This window comes from Corythoichthys intestinalis, chromosome 1 (assembly GCF_030265065.1).
Source record: "Corythoichthys intestinalis isolate RoL2023-P3 chromosome 1, ASM3026506v1, whole genome shotgun sequence".
In the NCBI taxonomy this organism is placed as follows: Eukaryota; Metazoa; Chordata; class Actinopteri; order Syngnathiformes; family Syngnathidae; genus Corythoichthys; species Corythoichthys intestinalis.
The window spans coordinates 12,709,970-12,730,269 of NC_080395.1; the positions used below are offsets into that span (position 1 = coordinate 12,709,970).

The 20,300-nt window shown below is 39.4% G+C and overlaps 1 protein-coding gene across 1 annotated transcript; it reads right to left on the reverse strand.

The window, feature by feature from the left end:
• Window positions 1-1,332: 1,332 nt before the first annotated feature.
• Window positions 1,333-18,373, reverse strand: LOC130915839 (gastrula zinc finger protein XlCGF8.2DB-like). The gene is made up of 3 exons (XM_057835973.1): window positions 18,240-18,373; window positions 11,522-11,626; window positions 1,333-4,560 (listed from the first exon to the last, which is right to left on the reverse strand). Exons 2-3 carry the CDS (start codon window positions 11,570-11,572, stop codon window positions 3,529-3,531), a joined length of 1,083 nt encoding a protein of 360 aa, XP_057691956.1. The 5' UTR covers window positions 11,573-11,626; window positions 18,240-18,373; the 3' UTR covers window positions 1,333-3,528.
• Window positions 18,374-20,300: the final 1,927 nt, after the last annotated feature.

Genomic DNA, 20,300 nt, shown 5'->3' on the forward strand with positions numbered 1-20,300 from the left:
CGACCCCGCGCGACCTGCGGCTCCGGCAGCGGGGAGGAGCGGGCAGCGGTGCGCCCACCCCATGCACGTCTGTCACACACTAGTGATGGGTCCAGTGATACTAATGCGCCAGCGCGCGCCGAGCTCATGGAGCAAACCCAGCGTCGGTGCGCGTATCGCTACAAGAAAATCACGTGACCGATGCATGAACTCATTGAACTGTGTCGACACAGTCATGACGCGACAAACTGGTTCAAAAGGAAGCGCGTCTGTCAACGCGATGGAGCTGCTGAAACAATCCACATCTCACGGTTACTTCCCGGTTGTCTACATGCTGTGGAAATGGACGCAACACAGGGAAAACCCACTAGTCATCTTTCATTCAAAATACAATGAATTTTAAGGTAACTCTTTTAGTTTATTAGTGTGAAAGGTAGGCGCGGGTCCATCGTTTGCGGTGCGCTGAAATATCCCCTTTTGATACCTTCAAGAATGGCCATTAGCATTTAACCAACCAGCTTAGTGGTGAAAGCGCTCGCGTTTCGTCTTTGACGTGTTATGCGTGAAGGTACGAGTCTAGGTCTGAACGGATCATGTCGGACGGCGCGGCTCCAAATAATATGGTTGTATTGTTAACGTTTTTTTTTTTTCTCAGGTGAAATCTTATTTGTACTTTCAACCTGTCATATACAAACAGTAGCCACCTCCTCAATGTTGAAGCATTATTGGGCTAAGCATGAGAATGAAGTTTCTGATAATCCCAAGATAAACAGTTATAGAGCCATTCCTTTACTTAGCCACAGTAGCTTTTTTGGTAATTTATTAGAAATCGGTAATTAAGCTATAATTTATTTATTGTCCACTTCAATTTTTTTCTGATGGGCTATGGTAGCACTTAGATGACGAAGTGGGGAGTCAAGGAGGCAATGCAACAGGAGATGGAATTGCAAAAGTGCAACGATGAATGGCTGAGCCGAACATGGCACGCAATGCAGATTTACTTCAATACTGGAGGAGCCAATGGATATCTTATCCAAACCTCTTTCAAGTGGCTGAGAAATTCTTGTGCATGCTGGCATCGTTGGTTCCATGCGGGTGTGTGTGTTGTCCACAACAGGTGAAATTGCTTGTTTTAAAAAAAAATAGATAAAAAGGAACCAACTAAATTTTAAACATTAAAAAAGCTACGTTTTTGAATAAAATTTTATCAGAACAAAAAGTCCACAAGCATCCTCATTCACCCATTCATTATTACTTACATTTTCACATTATGATATACAGTACTGTGCAAAAGTTTTAGGCAGGACACCTGCCTAAAACTTTTGCACAGTACTGTATGTTCACATAATTTAAAGATATGGAATAATGCAAAACGAATGCAAAGACTTAAATGATTTTACTATGTCATCAATTCAGTGTCAGTCTGTCAAGTGGGTTGCCTGTAGGGATTTTTTATGTCCAGCAGGTGTCAGTATTCAATGACACAGTATCCTCACTGTGTCAACACCGTGTGTCACTGTGTCGACACGCTTCATGAGGTCTCACGGAGACTGAACACACAAATGTACACCTGTGCTCATGAGTGACCACCGAGCTAACAGTAATGAACAAAAAGGGCAGGAGATATTAAAGACAGCAAGTAGTGATACGTGATACGTCACACCGGGAACAGCGATGGCAGTTCCATACATACGGCCGCCATACAAAGCCCTTCAAACAATGATTCAAACAGCGATATAAGCGATAGATCGAGCGCAAGGGAGGAGATCCAAGTTTATGAGGAGTTGGAGGAAGAAGAGGAGCTTGGAATTTTATGTTGGACCAAACATGTATTAGCCAGACGCTAACCAGGATGCAAACAATGTGCCTAGACTACCTGACATGGAATGGATACAAGACCCATCGAGATTACAAGATTGGTAAGCTATAGGCTGTTATTATTTTCATGATTTGAAGATGCAGGCATTTGCACATAATTTTATGTTTTTGTCTATCGGATGACATTGTTAAAAAAAATAATATAATCAGACTGCATATTCATTTTGGCAGATCCGGCAGCTCTCATGCATATAAAATAATAATATAAAAACGTTGGGGGGAAAGAAGGAGATGAGTCGTTGATGGCTTTCTCCACTTTATTGTGGCAACAATAAGAAAACAAAATAATAGCGGACTGCCGCCACATTTGACCGCGAAGTTTTGCTTCTCGCTGATCTCCTCCTCGCCTCCTACTACTTCAGCATCTCTTAAATGGATCGTGCATAGTGTCTTGTTATGAGCTTTTTGTGTACAAATGCATCAAACACACAACGTGCTGACAACTTTGTTTCTTCATTAACACATGGAGCTAACAGTACGAACACAGCTTGTGGCTATCGGCAGGAAGTGGCGTCTAATGGCGTGAGGAAATGTTTTTTCACACAAGCGAACAGATTACAAAGCACCACATCAGTTTTGTCCCGAGACTACATTTCCCATGATTCACTGCGTGGCCTGCGCGCTCGCTGATTCGCTGCCAGACATTAAAACCAACACGCTTGTTGTTGTCACCTGTCAGCGGCTCTCGTACATAAAACACAAACTAGAAGGTTATCAAGCGATCACCGTGAAAGAAACGCCGAACCGTACAAATGCAATGCAATGCTTGAAGCATGAAGGTGGAAATACATAATACAAATACAAATAAATGTGCACAAACTCACCGGCGGTGTGTGTCTCTTACGGCAACGTGACCGTGAATTACCGCGACGCCGACCCGCATATATGCATATCCACACCTCTTTCCCGATTGACAGTGGATTAAACCTTTCGGACAAGATCGTAGATGACGCACAATTTAAACACGCTTAACCTAGCGAACGCAACAACAACTATGATCGGGGATTGCCACGAGTTAACTTTCGGCTAACGTCGCTATCTTATACTGTTCATTCCACAACAGTTGGCAGCTCTGCTTTGACAAAGTCATCAGTCATCTATCCAAAAATCACACTTACTTTTTGGCAAATCCTTGATCATAAGCAGACCGGTTAAGGAAGCAGGCATCTTCGAAGTGTTTGCACCAGGGAACACTACACGATGATGGCGTGAAATTCATTCGCTTCGTGCGAACGAAAGATGTCCATTTACGTGCCCTGCTATCCTATGGCCACTCATACAAATTTTCGTTTGAGTGAGAACAAAACATCGCCACACACCGCAGTAGTATCTTACCGAGAAGCAATGCAACAAACAATATTGTTCTATGGCGCACTTCCCTCGCACTTCCCGGTGTGACATAATTTCCGAAGATTGCCGAAGAAAAGCATTTTCGTTGTCAAGGGCGTTGCTATGGGTTAAACAAAGAACCTGGAAGGGTTGCGTTAAAAAAAATAATGAAAATATGCTTATAATTGTTTAGCCATTGATATTATTCAAAAACATGGTTGGCCAACCTTAGTTCAAATTTCCGCTTTAAAGTTTGTGTTTTTATAAGCATTAATAAAATATTCTTTCACAAAATGCATGGCAGGAATATTTTGTCAAACGCTGAAATTTAAAGTTTTTTTTTTAGCCAGTGTGGCTTCTTGCGTGCGTTACTAAAGTTCTTTTCTTAGCGAATCCTTTACCACAAAGTGTGCATGGAAAAGGCTTTTCTCCAGTGTGTGTGCGCTTATGTCTTACTAAATCAGTCTTCTGAGTGTATCTTTTACCACAAAGTGAGCATGCGTAAGGTTTTTCTCCAGTGTGTGTGCGCTTATGTATTTTTAAATGAGTCTGCTGGGAAAATCTTTTATCACAAAGTGTGCAGGCGAAAGGCTTCTCTCCAGTGTGTGTGCGTTCGTGCGTTACTAAAGTTCCTTTTTGAGCGTATCTTTTACCACAAAATGAGCAGGCAAAAGGCTTCTCTCCAGTGTGTGTACGCTTATGCCTTTCTAAATCAGTCTTCTGAGTGAATCTTTTATCGCAGAGTGTGCAGGCGAAAGGCTTCTTTCCAGTGTGGCTGTGTGTGTGTTTCTTTAAATCTCTCTTCTGAGTGAATTGTTTACCACAAGATGTGCAGAGAAAAGGCTTCTCCCCGGTGTGTGTACGCATGTGTGCTTTTAGATAATGTTTCGAAGAAAATGTTTTATCACAGATTGAGCAGGGATAACGTTTACCAATCGCGTATTCCTTTGTGCCTCTTTTCAATGATGACCTGTTTAAAGATTTTGAATCATTTTGGTTTAAGTCATCATCCTCCTCACCAGTATTAAAGTCAGAAGAATGTGACGTTATGTCGTCGCTGTCCGAAAGCGGAGCTAAGAGGCTGTCCGGTTGCGTTCCTTCCTCTCCTTTTGTTGTCAAGTGCTTAAATGAGCTGTCGCTCGAGGGGTTCGCTGCTCCTGTCTCTTCGCTTGGACTTTCGTCTTCTTCGCTCTTCAAAATGACAGTCAATGGAAATTGCGAGATTTCAGCTTCCTGGTCTTCTTCTTTCATGTCGGGGGTCTCTGGCTCTGCCTCCTGTTTGATGTACGGCATCTCAGACTCCTCTTCCTGTTTAACATGGAGGAGATCATGCTTCTCATGGTGAAGATCTTCTACAGTGACATCGGCGGGACACTGGCAGGGAAAAAAATAGCATATTTTTTAATAATACGGGGAGAAATCCACAGGTCATTCCGAAAAAAAAATTCACAAATTGTGATGAAGTTCATTATTTTCCACAATGTAATGATAAAAATGACACTTTCATATATTTTGGATTAATTACACGCAACTGTGTCAATGGCATACCGCAAGCAACACGTCACTTCCGCTCATTAATAGTCATGACATTAGCTACTGTTGCCAAGGGGGGGGGACACCACCGTTTGCCCCTCATAGGAAATGAATGGAAATCGTGTACGAAGGAGATGTTTACAGAGCTAAACCTACCAATTCTCTCCAAAAATGATGTCCATTAGGCCTGAACGATATATCGTTTAAACATCGGCATCGCGATGTGCGCATGTGCAATAGTCCCATCGCAAGGACGTGCGATAGTTTTTTAATTTCATTTTTTTTAATCCACAAACGTTTGTTTTGAGGAAGGAGAGAGAAGGAGAGCGCACAGCTGCTTTCCCTCCAGCAAGTCATCGGCTCCTCCCCCTCCCCCCGCGGCAGCGGAGTGGAGGGAGGAGGGGCCGAACAGCAGAGCGGAGGGAGGAGGGCCCGTTCTCAAAGTGAAAGCAAGCAATCAACACGTTGGAGGAGCAAGGAAGACTGTATCCAAAAGGAGTTTTGGAAGTATTTTGGCAAGAACAAGACCATAAGGGACAAAAAACAGCCCTGTCAACAGTGCCTCGCCATGGTTGCCTCAACAAGAAGTAATCTGTCAAACATGTGGGACCATTTAAAACGCAGGTATCTATGCATTCCTGCTACGAGCTCCCCATCAGAGGCTTTTTAGCACAGGTGGGAACATTGTTACGTGCCAACGTTATTGTCTCAAGCCTGCTAGTCTTGGCCAAAAACCTATGAGACCCAGTTGAGAATTGCTGAGCAAGGAAGGTGGACGATATGCAGACAAATACATAACACAGCTGAAGGAATGTCTTTTCTTCTTTTAATGTGACAGCTATCAGGAAGGCAGGAAATTTGGGAGTTAAAATGGTTCTGTTATTCATCACAGTTATTTGCAGTTATTCAGTTCAATTATTTACAAGTTCAATTGAGTTTGTTTCTTTTATATTTAAATTTATTGTAAACCGTATTTTTCAAATAACTATATATAGTACAGCTGCACATAAAGTTTTGATACTTAATATTTTTGTTGAAATATTTTTACAACTTTGTTGCAGTTTTATATTGTTATATTTTGTGTAAACAACTCAGGGGACTAATGCACTTGCACTTTTATTAGTCAGATTTAATATTTAAGTTCAAATATGTTGACAACTTTGTTGTTTAACTGAGGTTTTTATGTATTGTTATAGTTTGTGAACTCTTTTGTCATATTTAATATTTTTGTTCAAATATGTTGACAACTTTGTTGTTTTACTAAGGTTTTTATTTATTGTTATAGTTTGTGAACAACTCTTTTATTTGTCATATTTAATATTTTTGTTCAAATATGTTGACAACTTTGTTGTTATTTTACAGAAGTTTTTATTTGTTATATTTTGTCAAAAACTAAGGGGACTAATGCACCTGCTCTTTTATTTATCATTTAATGTATTTGCTGCTGTTGAAGTGTAAAATATTGTATTCAATAAATGATCTATTTTGTGCAGACATGACTTCCTGGATACCTTCATACAGAAATCTTCATCATTAACAAATTAAACGGTATTATATGAATACACTGTGGTCACGGTGTGTTATGTAAAGTATTTCCAAACAGCTATTCAAGTCATTTAGTGAAAATTTCTTTTTTTTTAATATCGCAATATAATATCGCAATATATTGCAAACCTAAAAAAAATCGCGACAATAGTTTTTTCCAATATCGTTCAGGCCTAATGTCCATGGTGCCAAATTCACTGGCAAAGATGTGGAAGAACATAAAAATGTTCAGTGAAAGAGAGGGCTTGCGTGTCGAAGGCTGAAAAACACGAAAAAAACGAGCCGCCCTAAGGATAGCCTTAGCTTTTTTATCGACACTACTGACAATGAAATTCTCCTGTTTCAACAAGCTATCCTTTACCACCAGCCCTGTCTTTCTTATATATTATATCCTCTGGTTGTCTACGTCTCTGACCGTCCTGGGGGTAATTTATAGAGGTGTGCATTGGCACTGCCCTCACGATTCGATTCGATTACGATTCGGAGGGCCACGATTCGATTCGATCCGATTCAGAGGGTCACGATTCGATTCGGTTCGATTCGGCAATGCATCGCGATGCATTAAAGCCTGGGATGCATTAAAATTCTTAAACAAAGCATATTTTTCGTGAATCGTGAGGCAACACAAGCGGTCAGACATTAAACAAATTTTTATTGGCTCTTGTGTCACTCCTGGTTGAAGTCAAATGAAAATAGTATACTTTCAGATATATATATTTAAAAAAAAAAAAAAAAAAAAAAAAGGATCACAGCATTTAATTAGTGCTTTGAATGAGACCAGGGCTTTCTCTTTTTTTTTTTTTTTTTACACACAGTAGCAGCCTTTCACACAGTGCAACATCTGAACTCCTGTGCAAAATCAGTAATAAAAGTCACTGTATTTTAGTCACAACGACTCATCAATAAAAATATTCAAGTAAATATTAAAGAAAACGACAAAGAAAATATTGTAGTGCAGCAGCATCTTTATCGCAATATCAATCCGGGGAATGGATTGATATTTGAATGTAAAGTAGCTCCCTCTGCAGTAGAGCCGAGATCTTGAGCACGAATCCGAACCCGGTCCGACCCTACCGAATTTCGGGCCAGGTCGTGCCCAAAATGTCAATCATTTACGTTCGGGTCGGACTTCTCTCTCACTTTTTTTAAAAATAAATATATATTTGTATACTAAAACGATGTATGGATGTTAAACTAAGGAATACTTGTTATAAAATAAATGAATTGGATAAAACACAGAGAAGGCGCTTTGGTAATCACAAATATGAGCCAGTGCATTGTTTGCGCACAATAACGCCGTGGGCCCGCCCTCCTTTTAATCTTCCCCAAACCGCTCTTGGCACTCTCCGCGAGTCTGCAACGCTGCATCCTGGTATTTCCTTTTTCAATTTCGATATAGAGCCGCAAGAGGTGAAAAGCAAACTAAAGATGGTGGGATTGAAAAGGCAAGAATCCACGAGTGGTGTGTGGAAAGGATTTAAATTGATAGTGGAAGATGTTATAGAAAACTGTCGGCCTTGCCGAATGCAACAAATGTGGCGCTTTGCTCTCGCACGAGAGCAGAAAGACTGGCACATTGACGCTGAGCAGGCATTTTAAAAACTGTACTGGCCTAAAAGATATTAGTCAAACATCGTTATTATCATTTGTTTCAAGGGCCGCACCTCTTCGTGCTAAGCAGGACATCGTGGAGTTCGTGGTTTTCCTTAAAACGTCACTATTTATTTTCTTTCAGTGCTCCTTAAGGCAGGTTGTTCTTTTGTTTGTTCTGATACAAGTCATTAAAATAAAGAATGTTATTTAAAAGTTTTTTAGTTTATTTTTGTATATGGTGCTGTTCCTCTCCTTGTCAGAGAGGCACGTCCATGTGAGCACAATATCCCAAACAGAAATATATTTAACAAACCTTTCCAGCGTCATTTCGTTGTGTAAATGCATTTATAATTACCATAAAAATATGTAGACTATTTAAACATTAAGAAAACTTGCGTTTTTTTCCGCCAACTCGGAGAAATTAAAATAAATGTCTATTGCATTTTGCCGAGGAAATGACGCATGAACTATCCACCTGATAGAACAGACACACACATATAAAAGATATAAATGTTTATTGAATATGCATTTTACAGTCTTGTTTAACTGGGAGATTTTGTTACAAAAGACAGGCTTTAATTTGTTATCACTATGCACATATGCATCGTCACAAATGTGATCACACAAAACGCACTCCTCCGCCTGAGTCCCCACAAATAAAATATAAAATGGGCTCGGACCTATTAATAAAACGTACATTTTCATGGGGGGGGTGTCTGGCTCGGGCCTACAAATAAAACGTAAAATTTCGGGCTTTTTTCGGGCTCGGGCATTCAATATAAAAAATAAAATTTTGTTTTTTTTTCGGCTCGGGGCTGCAAGTTGAGTTAATTGCTCGGGCGGTCGGGCTTTAATACACGCGGGCCGGTCGGGTGGGGCTGGATTTTTTAGACCCAAACTAGGCACTACTCTACAGGTAAACATGAGAATAATAATACAAATGGGGAAACCAAATCCGTTGCATCACCGGAATTGCGCAGGGAAGATTTTTGAACGTACTTATATATTTTAAAATGTGCTGAATCGATTCGGCTTGTTGCCCGCATCGAATCGAATCGTCAATGCCCCGCATCGGGATGTATCTCCGCATTGATTATTGTTGACACCACTACTAATTTAGTTAGTTTTGTGTGGGATCGCAAATGCTACTCTGTGACAACCAACGAACACTTTTAATTTTTTCATTGTTGGCAAATATTTACACTTCCTCCTTACTAAAGTTGTTTTTTTACAACAGAAAAGGTAACTGGCAGTCAGATACCATTTTAATTATTTTCATGTCATTCATTGTCAGACAGAAGCAGCACGGCACAATGTCACGCTAAAAAAAAGTTAAAAATATCAAAATGGCTTACTTGTTTGTCCGCTTGAAGACCATGCCAACCCAACAAAACGTTTACTGCAGATGAAATGTGAATGGATTCACCGAGCTGCCGTAAAAAGTCAGCGCAAGTTGATTCATTGTTCATATTTTTTACTCTGAGTTTTTGGTTTTGGGAAACGTATGAAGAAACATCCTCCATATGTCGTAATATCTAGAGTCATTTCTACAACTTCCAAAAAAGCAGTGTGTGATCGGCATGTTCGTTTTTGAAAGATACCTAGAGAAAAGTAGCAGAATTAACAGTTTCTATGCAAGGACGGGTCTATAATGTCCCACTTCTACTTTACGATGCAACGTCACAGTCTAAAAATAGCATGCGTGCGGTACGCCATTAAAGGCTTTTATTAGAAAGACTAGTACATAGATGAATTAACTTACTTAATATTTCCTTTATTCATCGTCTGCAACTTGTTCAAAATGCTGCTGCTCGATTTTTAACCGATACACCCAGACGTGAACATATTACCCCCATGCTATCATACCACCACTGGCTTCCGGCTGATTTTACAATTGATTTTCAACTTTTATTGTTTGTTCTTAATTATATTAATGACCTGCTCTTTCTTATTTGTCGGAGATTTTAACCCTCCGTAACTCTGGCAGGGCTCTTCGTTCAACCAGCCAGCTTCTTTTGCAAGTTCCAAGGTCGAGACTTAAACAGTGAGGGGGATCGATCTTTTGAAGCTGATGCCCCCAGATTGTGGAACAGCCGGCCCCATGAAATCCGCACCGTTAAGAATTTAGGCCTTTTTAAATCACGGCTAAAGATCCACTTTTTTAGACTCGCCATTTATTCAAACTGGGGTCGCCTGGTTAATTTTCTTCAGGGTTTTGATTCTTTGGATTTTACCTGTTTTATTTGTCGTTTAGACTTTCATCAAGATTTGTTGTTTTTGTTTTTGTACCAGTGTCATTGTCTAATACTTTCCTGCCTTTTATTTATCATGAACTATATTGTTGTTGTAATGCACTTTGTGGACCATTCGGGTTTTTGTAAAGAGCTATCGAAGTAGTAGTTATATTGAGTTCAATTGGCCCCTGTATTAATAATTGTGTTCTCACCATATCGTGAGATCATCGTTACAGTGAGCCTTGTCTCGCAAGTCAAATATGTACGGTGGCCAAGAGTTGTCAGGCAAAATGCAAAGTCCAAACACTTTCCAAATAGAAAAAAAAGCACAAACCCTAATTGCAAACGCTTTGCAAAAGAAAAAAAGCATGAATGCAAACTGCCACAACACGATCCCTAATTCCTAAAGCGTGATTGCAAATCAGCAAAAGCACGAACTCCAATTGCCATAACAAGACAGCAAATGGCTCGCAGCATGAATGCAAAAGGCTCGCAAGACATTTGCAAAGACGATAAAGTTGCCCCCCCCGACGCGAACCGTTTGTGCTGCTACGGTTTTGTAGATACAGTATTATGCTTTTATTGAGATATTAATTTCGAGTGGTGACATCACTCGTAGCTTTTTCTTCGCTTAGCTCTCGCGGCTAATGGAGCGAACCAACTCTCCCAATAACAGAGGGGTGTTGTAACAACTAGCACGAACGTAGCACAAACGAATGGAACCACTTCGAAACCCGTTTGCTGTAAATGAGGGACTTGGAGGGACGTCATCACTCAAAATTAATATCTGAAGACCCCCAATTTACTGCAAAATTGACCCGAATTTGTTTGCGCTACGTTCGTGCTAGTTTTTAGGACACCCCTCAGTTATTGAGAGAGTTGATACGCTCCATTAGCCGTGGGAGCTAAGCTAAGAAAAAAAGCTACGAGTGACGTCACCACTTGAAATTAATATCTCAATAAAAGCACAATACTGTATCTACAAAACAGTTGCAGCACAAATGATTGAAGCCTTTTTATTTAATTTAAATTTGCATCTGACTATACGGAAGTCTTTTGTTTTTTTCACTTCTGAGTCATCTTCTTTGCAATTGTCATGCGAGCCTTTTGCATCCCGTGCTGCGAGCCATTTGCTGTCGTGTTGTGGCAAATGGGTTTCGTGCTTTTGCCAATTTACAATCGTGCTTTAGGAATTGGGGATCGTGTTGTGTCAGTTTGCATTCGTGCTTTTTTCTTTTGCAAAGCGTTTGCAATTGGGGTTCGTGTTTTTTTTCTATTTGCAAAGTATTTTGACTTAGCAGTTCGCCTGACACCTCTCGGCCACCGTAGATATGGGCTTCTTGGCCTCCAGTCACATTCAATGATCACAATCACATCAAAGCACGACTGATTTTGCATGAAAAATACAACAACGAATGTGATGATCTTACCCTCATTTTCTTTTGCAGTTGTTCGTCGTGACCTGAATTTCCTCTCCTCATTGACTTGGATGTCTGGGTTTGCGTTGGCGTTCACTTAGTAGTAATTTGTCGCATCTTAAAAACAAGTCGAGAAGGGTCTTATACAATTAAATGTAATCACTCATGTTAACCGATCTACTTTTCCTAAAAAAACAAAGTTTGCAAATCGGAAGTGGCGTTAAGCCAAAGCAATAGGAATTCTTTAACATGTATTAACGACCCAGATAAGACCGACGTTGAATAAACATTGATTTTCCATCAAAATCATCATTGTGGTTGACATCGAAGTTTTCGACAATAAACAATGTTAAATCAACATTGCAAATACCAATGACATCTGATAGTGACGTTGAAATAACATTGTTCTACGGTGTGTCAAGCGATGGTTGGGTTAACATTGTTTTAGAGTTGATGGAATACCGTTGTCAAATAGTTGATTTTTGATTGACCGGCAAATATAATTGAAAAGTCATCAAATTATGGATGGGCGGGAGTTATGGTAAAAAAAAAAAAAAAAAACAGTTGTGTTTGTGTTTGAGCGGCAAGACAGTGACCTCAAATGAACTCCACTGAAAATGCATTTAAGGATAGCCATATTTAAAGGTATGCCTGTTGCTTTCCTTTATATCCTTTATCAACAATCATGTCTTACGTTAGAATAAACCGTGTTTGTCATCAAAGTTGTACATAAAACAGTTTGCTTGACACAACGTGACAAATTTGCCGAAATTGTAAGAAATGGTGTATCTGCTGTGATTGGCATACATGCGAAGACCTACCTAGCCTGGATGTTAGCTAAGTAGAACTTACATCAGGCAAACATAATTCTTTTTCTAATTAAATCCCTAAAATCACTAGATATGACACAATTGAGCCTTGTCTAAATTAATTTATGGACAGTACGGTCATTTTTCCATCTTGGCTAGCAAACTAGCTATCTCCGTTCCCATATGTAGCCCTAATTTGGTTTGAGATTGGTTGAGGAACTCACTTCACCACAAATACTGAAATATATTAAACTAAAAAATGACACCTGCCTGAATTCCTTGATATGAACTGTGAATGTCGTTTTGTTTGTAATTTTCAGATTCACTGAAGTGGCAGAAGAGGATGGCCACGTCATAATATGGCGGGGATGGCGTGGCTCAGTGGTGGAGTAGTTGTCCCCCAACCCAGAGGTTCGATTCTCCACCCTGATGAACTCGCCTAAGTATCCTTGAGCAAGATACTGAACCCCGCATTGCTCCTAGTGCTGTGTCACCAGTAGATGGCAATGTTGTGTAAAGCGCTTTGAGTACCTTGAGAGGTAGAAAAGCGCTATACAAGTGTAACACCATTTACCATAATATGCATTTGCTGCTGTCTTGCAGAAGTGGCTACGTTATGTCCCTGACTGCGATGTTCGCAGCAAAACTCGTCAGACTGAGGAGGCTTAAAGTTTAAAATAACTTTACTGAGAGTTAATAAAGTTTTCTATTGTTGTGATTTAACTAAAAAACAATTAAAATCTAGGCAAGTTTTTATTTTAATATTAAAGTAATTCAGCCTCCCAGCCAGGTCACCGGAATCACGCCAGCCAAAACAGTAGGCCTCCCACCGGTTTTCTGACAAATTTTTCACAAAGGTTGGGAATCTCTGGCATGAAGCAGATGCGATACATATCTAGATACACAGGTTACGGCTCGATTAAAAAAAGATACATTTTTAAGGCCAAGCGATTCGATACGATTCGAAACAGTTTAAGAACGATACGGTTCAATACAGAGTGAAAACGATATGATAGTAAACATTTGTTGTGTGTGTTCATACAGTATTTTAAACATATAAAAAAAGACATTTCTAATAACAAAATTAAACAACAAAATGTCATACCGATGTTATGTTTTATTTTTTTATGAAATTTATTTTTGGGCGGTCAGGTTCGTGTGTCATCTTTCGTTGTTGGGTCCTGGTTTCTAGGGCAACTGAGGTGGGAGGTTCGGCATGCCTTGACGTCTAGGCGCCAAGCTATCAAACTTGTTGCTTTGGTAGGCCGGGGTGTCATGGCCCCACCGAGGAGATGGTGACATATTTTCCTTTGCTTATCAGCCGCTGATAAGCCGGTCCGCTTTACTGTGTCAAACGGCATGGAGTAAAGTCTGCTAGTTTCTTTAAACTATGGTTAAATGCTTTATCATAACAAAAGTGTTAGAATAATGCAAACAGTTATTCGGTGCCTATGAGAAAAGGTACTATTCCCTTCAATACTTATTCATTGTTAAATTATTAGATTTTTTTTTTTTTTATCGTTCATGTACAATATTTTTTTCGTCAACCTAGCGGTTTTCTCTGTCTGTAAATAATGCAGGACTTCTAAATATGGGTATTTTTGAAAGCATTAATTAGCATCATGGTTGAAAATGAAGGAAAGCTTAGCATTGATTCAGCGTTGTTCCAATGTCATTGATAATGGAAATTACGTTAAGGTTTTGTAAGGTCTTATACGTTGGAACTACATTAATCAAGGGTGCAAAAGTGATGACAAATCAACGTCGGGGCTCAAAGTTGATTCAACAATCTAAGATCAGGGGTGTCCAAACTTTTTGCAAAGGGGGCCAGATTTGGTGTGGTAAAAATGTGGGGGGCCGACCTTGGCTGACGTCCTTTACGTAGAACAATATATTCAAGCAAATTTTAGCAAGTGATTCTGTCCGTCACATTTGCTTTATTATTTTTTCAAATTAATAATTTCAACAATCTCGCAACTAGCCTTTGTGGCGTTCTTTCGACTCGGGCTCTTGCGAAATACTGCTGCAATAAATATTTAACTAGCTTCAAGTTGCTTCAATTTCTCACAACGTATCTTCCCTGTAATCTTGTCGTACATATCAGCATGTTTTGTTTGGTAATATTGCCTCACATTGAACTCTTTACAAAACAGTGACTGTCTCTTTGCAAATGAGGCGGACACAGTTGTTGCGTATTTTAGTGAAGAAATAGTCCAATTTCCACCTATCCTTGAAGCGTTGGCCAACGCATTCAACTTTCTTTTTTTTTTGTTGCTTATCGCCATTTTAGAAAATGGGAAGGGTCACACGGGGTAATATTGCTTAGAGTGCTGCTGCCTTTTAGTGGGTAAATGAGGAGTAGCATTTAGTGTGTAAGCTACTTCATATGCTGGTAGCAGTACTGCTGACCAATTTATTAAGTCTGTGTGCGGGCCAGCGTAATAGGGAATGGGACGTACTACGTCATTGTTTGGACGCGCCCCCATGCTGGCAATATGATTCACTTCCGGTTCGGCAGACTCAATGCGGATTGTAACGTGTGGTCGTGCTAAGCTAACTCTTTCGGTGTTTTAGAAAGAAAATATGGGTGCTTATTGTTGCGTTACCGGGTGCAACAGCGTGTCCTACGACAAAAAAAGGGGTTAGGAAAAATGGACTCACTTTTCACCGTTTTCCTGCATGGAGGACCAAATATCAGATCACGAAGGTACGACAGATGGCTGGTTTGCAGCGGTTCCTTTGGAAAAGCATTTCTTATGATCATATTTCTGCTGGAATGAGAGTGGTTTCCCGTCATCTCTACTCTTGTAAGTTGAACGATTTATCCGTTTTGGTTTCAATACGTTTTTTTTTTTTTTACCATTGTGTAAATCTGCCTCGGTAGCAATGCTAACTTACTCCTCCTCCTCCTCACCTACCTGTTATGTTCCTAGGAAAACCTGCATATGAAATGCTGACAACACATCCCGATTGGTCACCATCTCTCTTCTTGGGTTATTCTGAGGTCAAGCGCACCACATCGGAGCGTTATGAGAGGTTGGAAAGGCGAAGAGTGCACGCTGAAACTTCAGTTTGCTCTGCTCTTACAAACACGAGCCCAAGTGTTGTTGTGAAAAGTCAATAAAATATGAATACCAAAACATGACTTGAACAACTTATTGACAAACTGTAACTGCTTGTTGTTTACTTCAGGTCTTCATAATAAACAGGTGTAATAATTACAAAGTCAGGTGACTTAATTTTGTTATTCTATTTGGAGTATGCATTGACAATTTTTGGACAGTGTTGTAGACAAAAACTGGGACTGATAAATTGCAATAGATTTATTTCAAGTAATGCAATTTCTCCAATACGATATTTGAATTGACAGTTTAATAGCTTTAAATGAGTGCAAACAAGGCCCACCCTCTGACGGTGGCAGCAAATATTATATAATAAATTATAAGTAATACACAAATACAAGATCACAATAAACGTGTCTTTGTCAAAGTAGTTTAAAACACTATTTACTGGCCTTGGGTAAATTGCCAGACAGGATAAATATTAGAGGTGTGCAAAATTTCCGATTCTTAGGTTATTCACGATTCGGCCGTGGAAGTTTCGAGAACGATTCACAAACATCCAAATTCCGATTATTGAAATATGCCAAGTAAAGCGGAAGTACAACACACTCAGCGCGCCGCGCGGTCAATGAGCAACGGAGCGAGAGTAGCTAAACATCATGCTTCTCATTACCCGGCCCCTCGGGTAATGCCAATGCTCAACTCACGGCTCTAGCTCAACTCATGCCATGAGATAAAAAAACACAACAACATACCTGAAGCTGCTACAAAAGTACGTCATCCACATAATGTTACGGTAGATATCATTTATATAAGACTAGATGCAATACGGTAGCGGTAGCGTTTGCAGCACATCTACAAAAAGCTAGATACAGACGTAGTAAACGGCCGCCATCTTAAAGCAGTACACTTCTCTGCAAGGCTGTTGTAGCGAACCTTCCAAGCAAACCTAATTAACTTTTTATCTAAAATACTCCTAAATCGGTAAAATATTGACTTGAATCTATCTTTAAAATAGTTTTAAAATTTTCTCATGTCGAAAGTTGACAAAAGGGAAATTATGGATTAACGGGAGCAATTTTAACAACTTTAACGTTTGATTCACAACATTAAATTAATTGAATGTAGTTTAAAGCTGCTGATACAGAATGGGGACTGGAGTTTTTTATTTACTGTTATTTTTGTATATTTGTTTACTGCTATATGTTAACTAGATACTGAAATAGTAGTTTGGTTTAGCCTGAGAGTATTTTTGAACAATTTTGGAACTAATGTACAAAACATTTAAAAAAAAAAAAAAAAAAAAAAGGGGGGGGGGTGCATCAATAATCGTTTTAGAATCGAATCGGACCATCTGAATCGTAATCGTAATCGAATCGTTAGGTGCCCAAAGATTACCAGCTCTAATAAATATGTGCTTTAAAGTTCTTGCATTTCCATTTTAAGTATTGCAAGTACTAGTCTCCAACACAGTATTTGAACTGACAGTTTAAAACCATTTTAGTACAAAATGGCCCACACTCTGGCAGGGGGCAGCAAATATTATAATACATAATATAATACACTATAAAAAGCTATATACTATATAAATACAAGATCACAACAAAACCTGTATTTTTCAAAGCACTTAAAAAACATCCAGTGGCCTTAGGTAAATAAAGGTGTATAAATATGTACTTTACAGTTCTTGCATTTCTATTTTAGGTATTGCAACTTTTCCAACACTATTTGAATTGACAGTCTAAAGTCTACATTAGAGCAAATAAGAATATTATAAATTAAAAATAATAATAGAATATATAAATTCAACATTACAATGAAACGTGTCTTTGTCAAAGTGGTTAAAAAAAAAAAACACGTCACTGGCCATAGTTAAATAGCCAGTCAGAATAAATATGTGCATTAAAGTTCTTGCATTTTCACAAGTTAAAAGCCCGCAGTTCATCGACAAGAAGGGCAGACCCAGATGGCGTCTGCTGCAGGGGCTTGTTTGAGTCAGACACAGGACAAATGGAACCACTCCATTGAACAAATTTTCTTTGTCAAATGATCCAAGAAGAGAGATGGTGACCAATCAGGATGTGTTGTCAGCAGGTTTACCTAGGAACACAACAGGTAGGTGAGTCGTAGTAGGCGAGCATTGCTACCGAGGCAGATTTACACAACGGTGTAAAAAAACAAACAAACAAAAAACGTATTGAAACCAAAAGTGGATAAATCGTTCAACTTACAGAGTAGAGATGACAGGAACACACTCTCATTCCAGCAGAAATATGATCATAAGAAATGCTTTTCCGACGAACCGCTGCAATCCAGCCATCTGTCGTACCTTCGTGATCTGATATTTGGTCCTCCATGCAGGAAAACGGTGAAAAGTGAGTCCATTTTTCCTAGCCCCTTTTTTTGTCGTAGGAGACGCTGTTGCACCCGGTAACGCAACAATAAGCACCCATATTTTCTTTCTAAAACACCGAAAGAGTTAGCTTAGCACGACCACACGTTACAATCCGCATTGAGTCTGCCGAACCGGAAGTGAATCATATTGCCAGCATGGAGGCGCGTCCAAACAATGACGTAGTACGTCCCATTCCCTATTGATTTTATGACAGAGGCGGGGGGCCGAATGAAATTTGTTCACGGGCCGCATTTGGCCCCCGGGCCGGACTTTGGACATGTCTGATCTAAGATTGACAGCGGAATGTTGATTCAACATCATTTCAACGTCAGTCTGCTATCTGGGTAGCGTGCTAAGCTAAACTAAGTTAGGCAAAATGCGAAGCTTCACCATAAAGCCAAACGACTTCCACTACGCTTTGAAATAGGACTCTTTAGTCTACTAATTGTATCTTCGGTACTTACCCGATGAGAATGTTTTGAAGGCGCTCGTTTGGTTAGGAGAAGGGAACACAAAAAGAACAGCAAGTCCTGGATGAGTAAATAGATGTTGCTACTTCAAGTGAACCGGAAGTAGAAACGTTAAGGCGCTGAAACTTCCGTTTGGAAGTTCCATCATGTCTTTACATCACTGGAGTCAAAAAACTATTCAATAAATATGATCAACATTTGCACATTCTAGTCATCACTGTCAATAACTCAATTTGAAGGCTCAGGATTTAAAAAATCCGTAAATGTATATGTTGAAAATTCGGACTTTAGCCATTTACTGTAGTACTGCTTCCGCTGCACTTCTTCCATCAAAGAACATTACAATGAACTCGCTTCATTTTTAAGCATTGAAGCTTCTCGGGCTCATTTAATTTAGCGTTATTTCTCTGCTACCCATGATACTTAATTACTCCTAAAGCAAGTTTTCCCCCTCCGCTAACCAAGAAGAGTGCAAGGCAGAACTACATTTGAGGCGAAGAGAAGAAACGGCCAGGAGAGGTCGCTGTTGGAAGAACGCCTAGACTTAAAGTAGGTTGTTTCATATGACTTTGATGATTAAATACATATTATAATTGCATATATATTATATATAGAATAGAATACAACAGAACGCCTTTAATGTCATTACACAAAGTGTCATGAGATTCAAAGCTGCCCCATAGAGTGCCCCCCCCCACACAAAATTGATTAAAAAGTATGTACACAATAAAAACACAATAACAAGACTTGTAATAGTGGTACTCTTGCAGTATAGGTAAGGTGACATGTGTTAGCAGCAGTCAGTAATAAATATTGGTTATTAACAGTGCGAAAAAATAAAACTGATTTCGTTAACAGTATGTGTATATCAGTTTCTCAGTGCAAACTAGAGTTGATTATCGTGTTTATTTTTTTAAAACTCTATGCTATAAATGAATTAATAAACTGATAAATATAATGTTTTTAAAAACTTAATTAACAAATTGAAAATAAAAACAGAAATTCACATTGGCTATGTCCTAGGGCTGGGGGATATGGCCTTCAGTACGGATAACGGTAAATTGAGCAGATTTACCTCGATAACAATAGATTACGATAAATTCGCTCAAGCGGACTGTTATATAATTTGAATATCAGAATCAATGCCTGAAATACAAATTAACCGTTTCTCGATGTATTTACCAGCTTTCAATTTAGCATATTTGACAATTGTACATGCAGTCTAAACATTAACTATTGTTGGCGTTGGCTCTCGACCTCATACTCACAACGCCGCACATTCTTTTTCTGTTCTGGAGGCCTTAATAAAAACGGAGTCGACAGAAAAATACTGAGAGTCTCAGGGTGCGGCCAAATTTTCCTTCGTAAAGAATTTTTTTTTTTTATCACAAAGTGTGCAGGCAAAAGGCTTCTTTCTCTCCAGTGTACTTTCTTGTGTGTGGTACTACATTTCCCTTCCGACTGATTCTTGAGCCAGAAGGTGCTGGCCAGGTGGGAGAACTACAAGTCTGTCAAGGCCGGTTACAAGTTGACCCAGAAGGTGCTGGCGCACTCTTCAATCGAGAAGCAGAGCGTCGGGCTCTTAATGGCCGTCGCTCTACATAATAGATTTATTACTTTTTCTGGCAGCGATGCCAAAAGTAGCTTTACCAATTTAACCAATGAGACATCGCAACAATAATCAGATGACTCCATTAGACCAATATGATGCAAACTATGATCATGACAGCCCGTTCAATCACGTAGCATCTTTAAGGCACAGCAAAACAATTAAGTATTTGCCCTCAACTCGACTCGAAAGCGCAGATTTAAACCTCTCTCCCAGTTTTTATTTGGCACTGACTGAACACGGAAAACAGGAGATTTGATCCTTTTCATTGTGTAGTATTCAAATTAGGAACTATTTTCTCCACTAGAGGGCACTCATGCGCTTTGGACGAATAACGCCTAATTTTTTTTTCCCTCTCCGAAATTCAATGATTCATGTATTCATTTATTTTTCATATTTCTTTAGCTTAATGTGGTTATATAACGGGTTAATTTACAGTATCATTA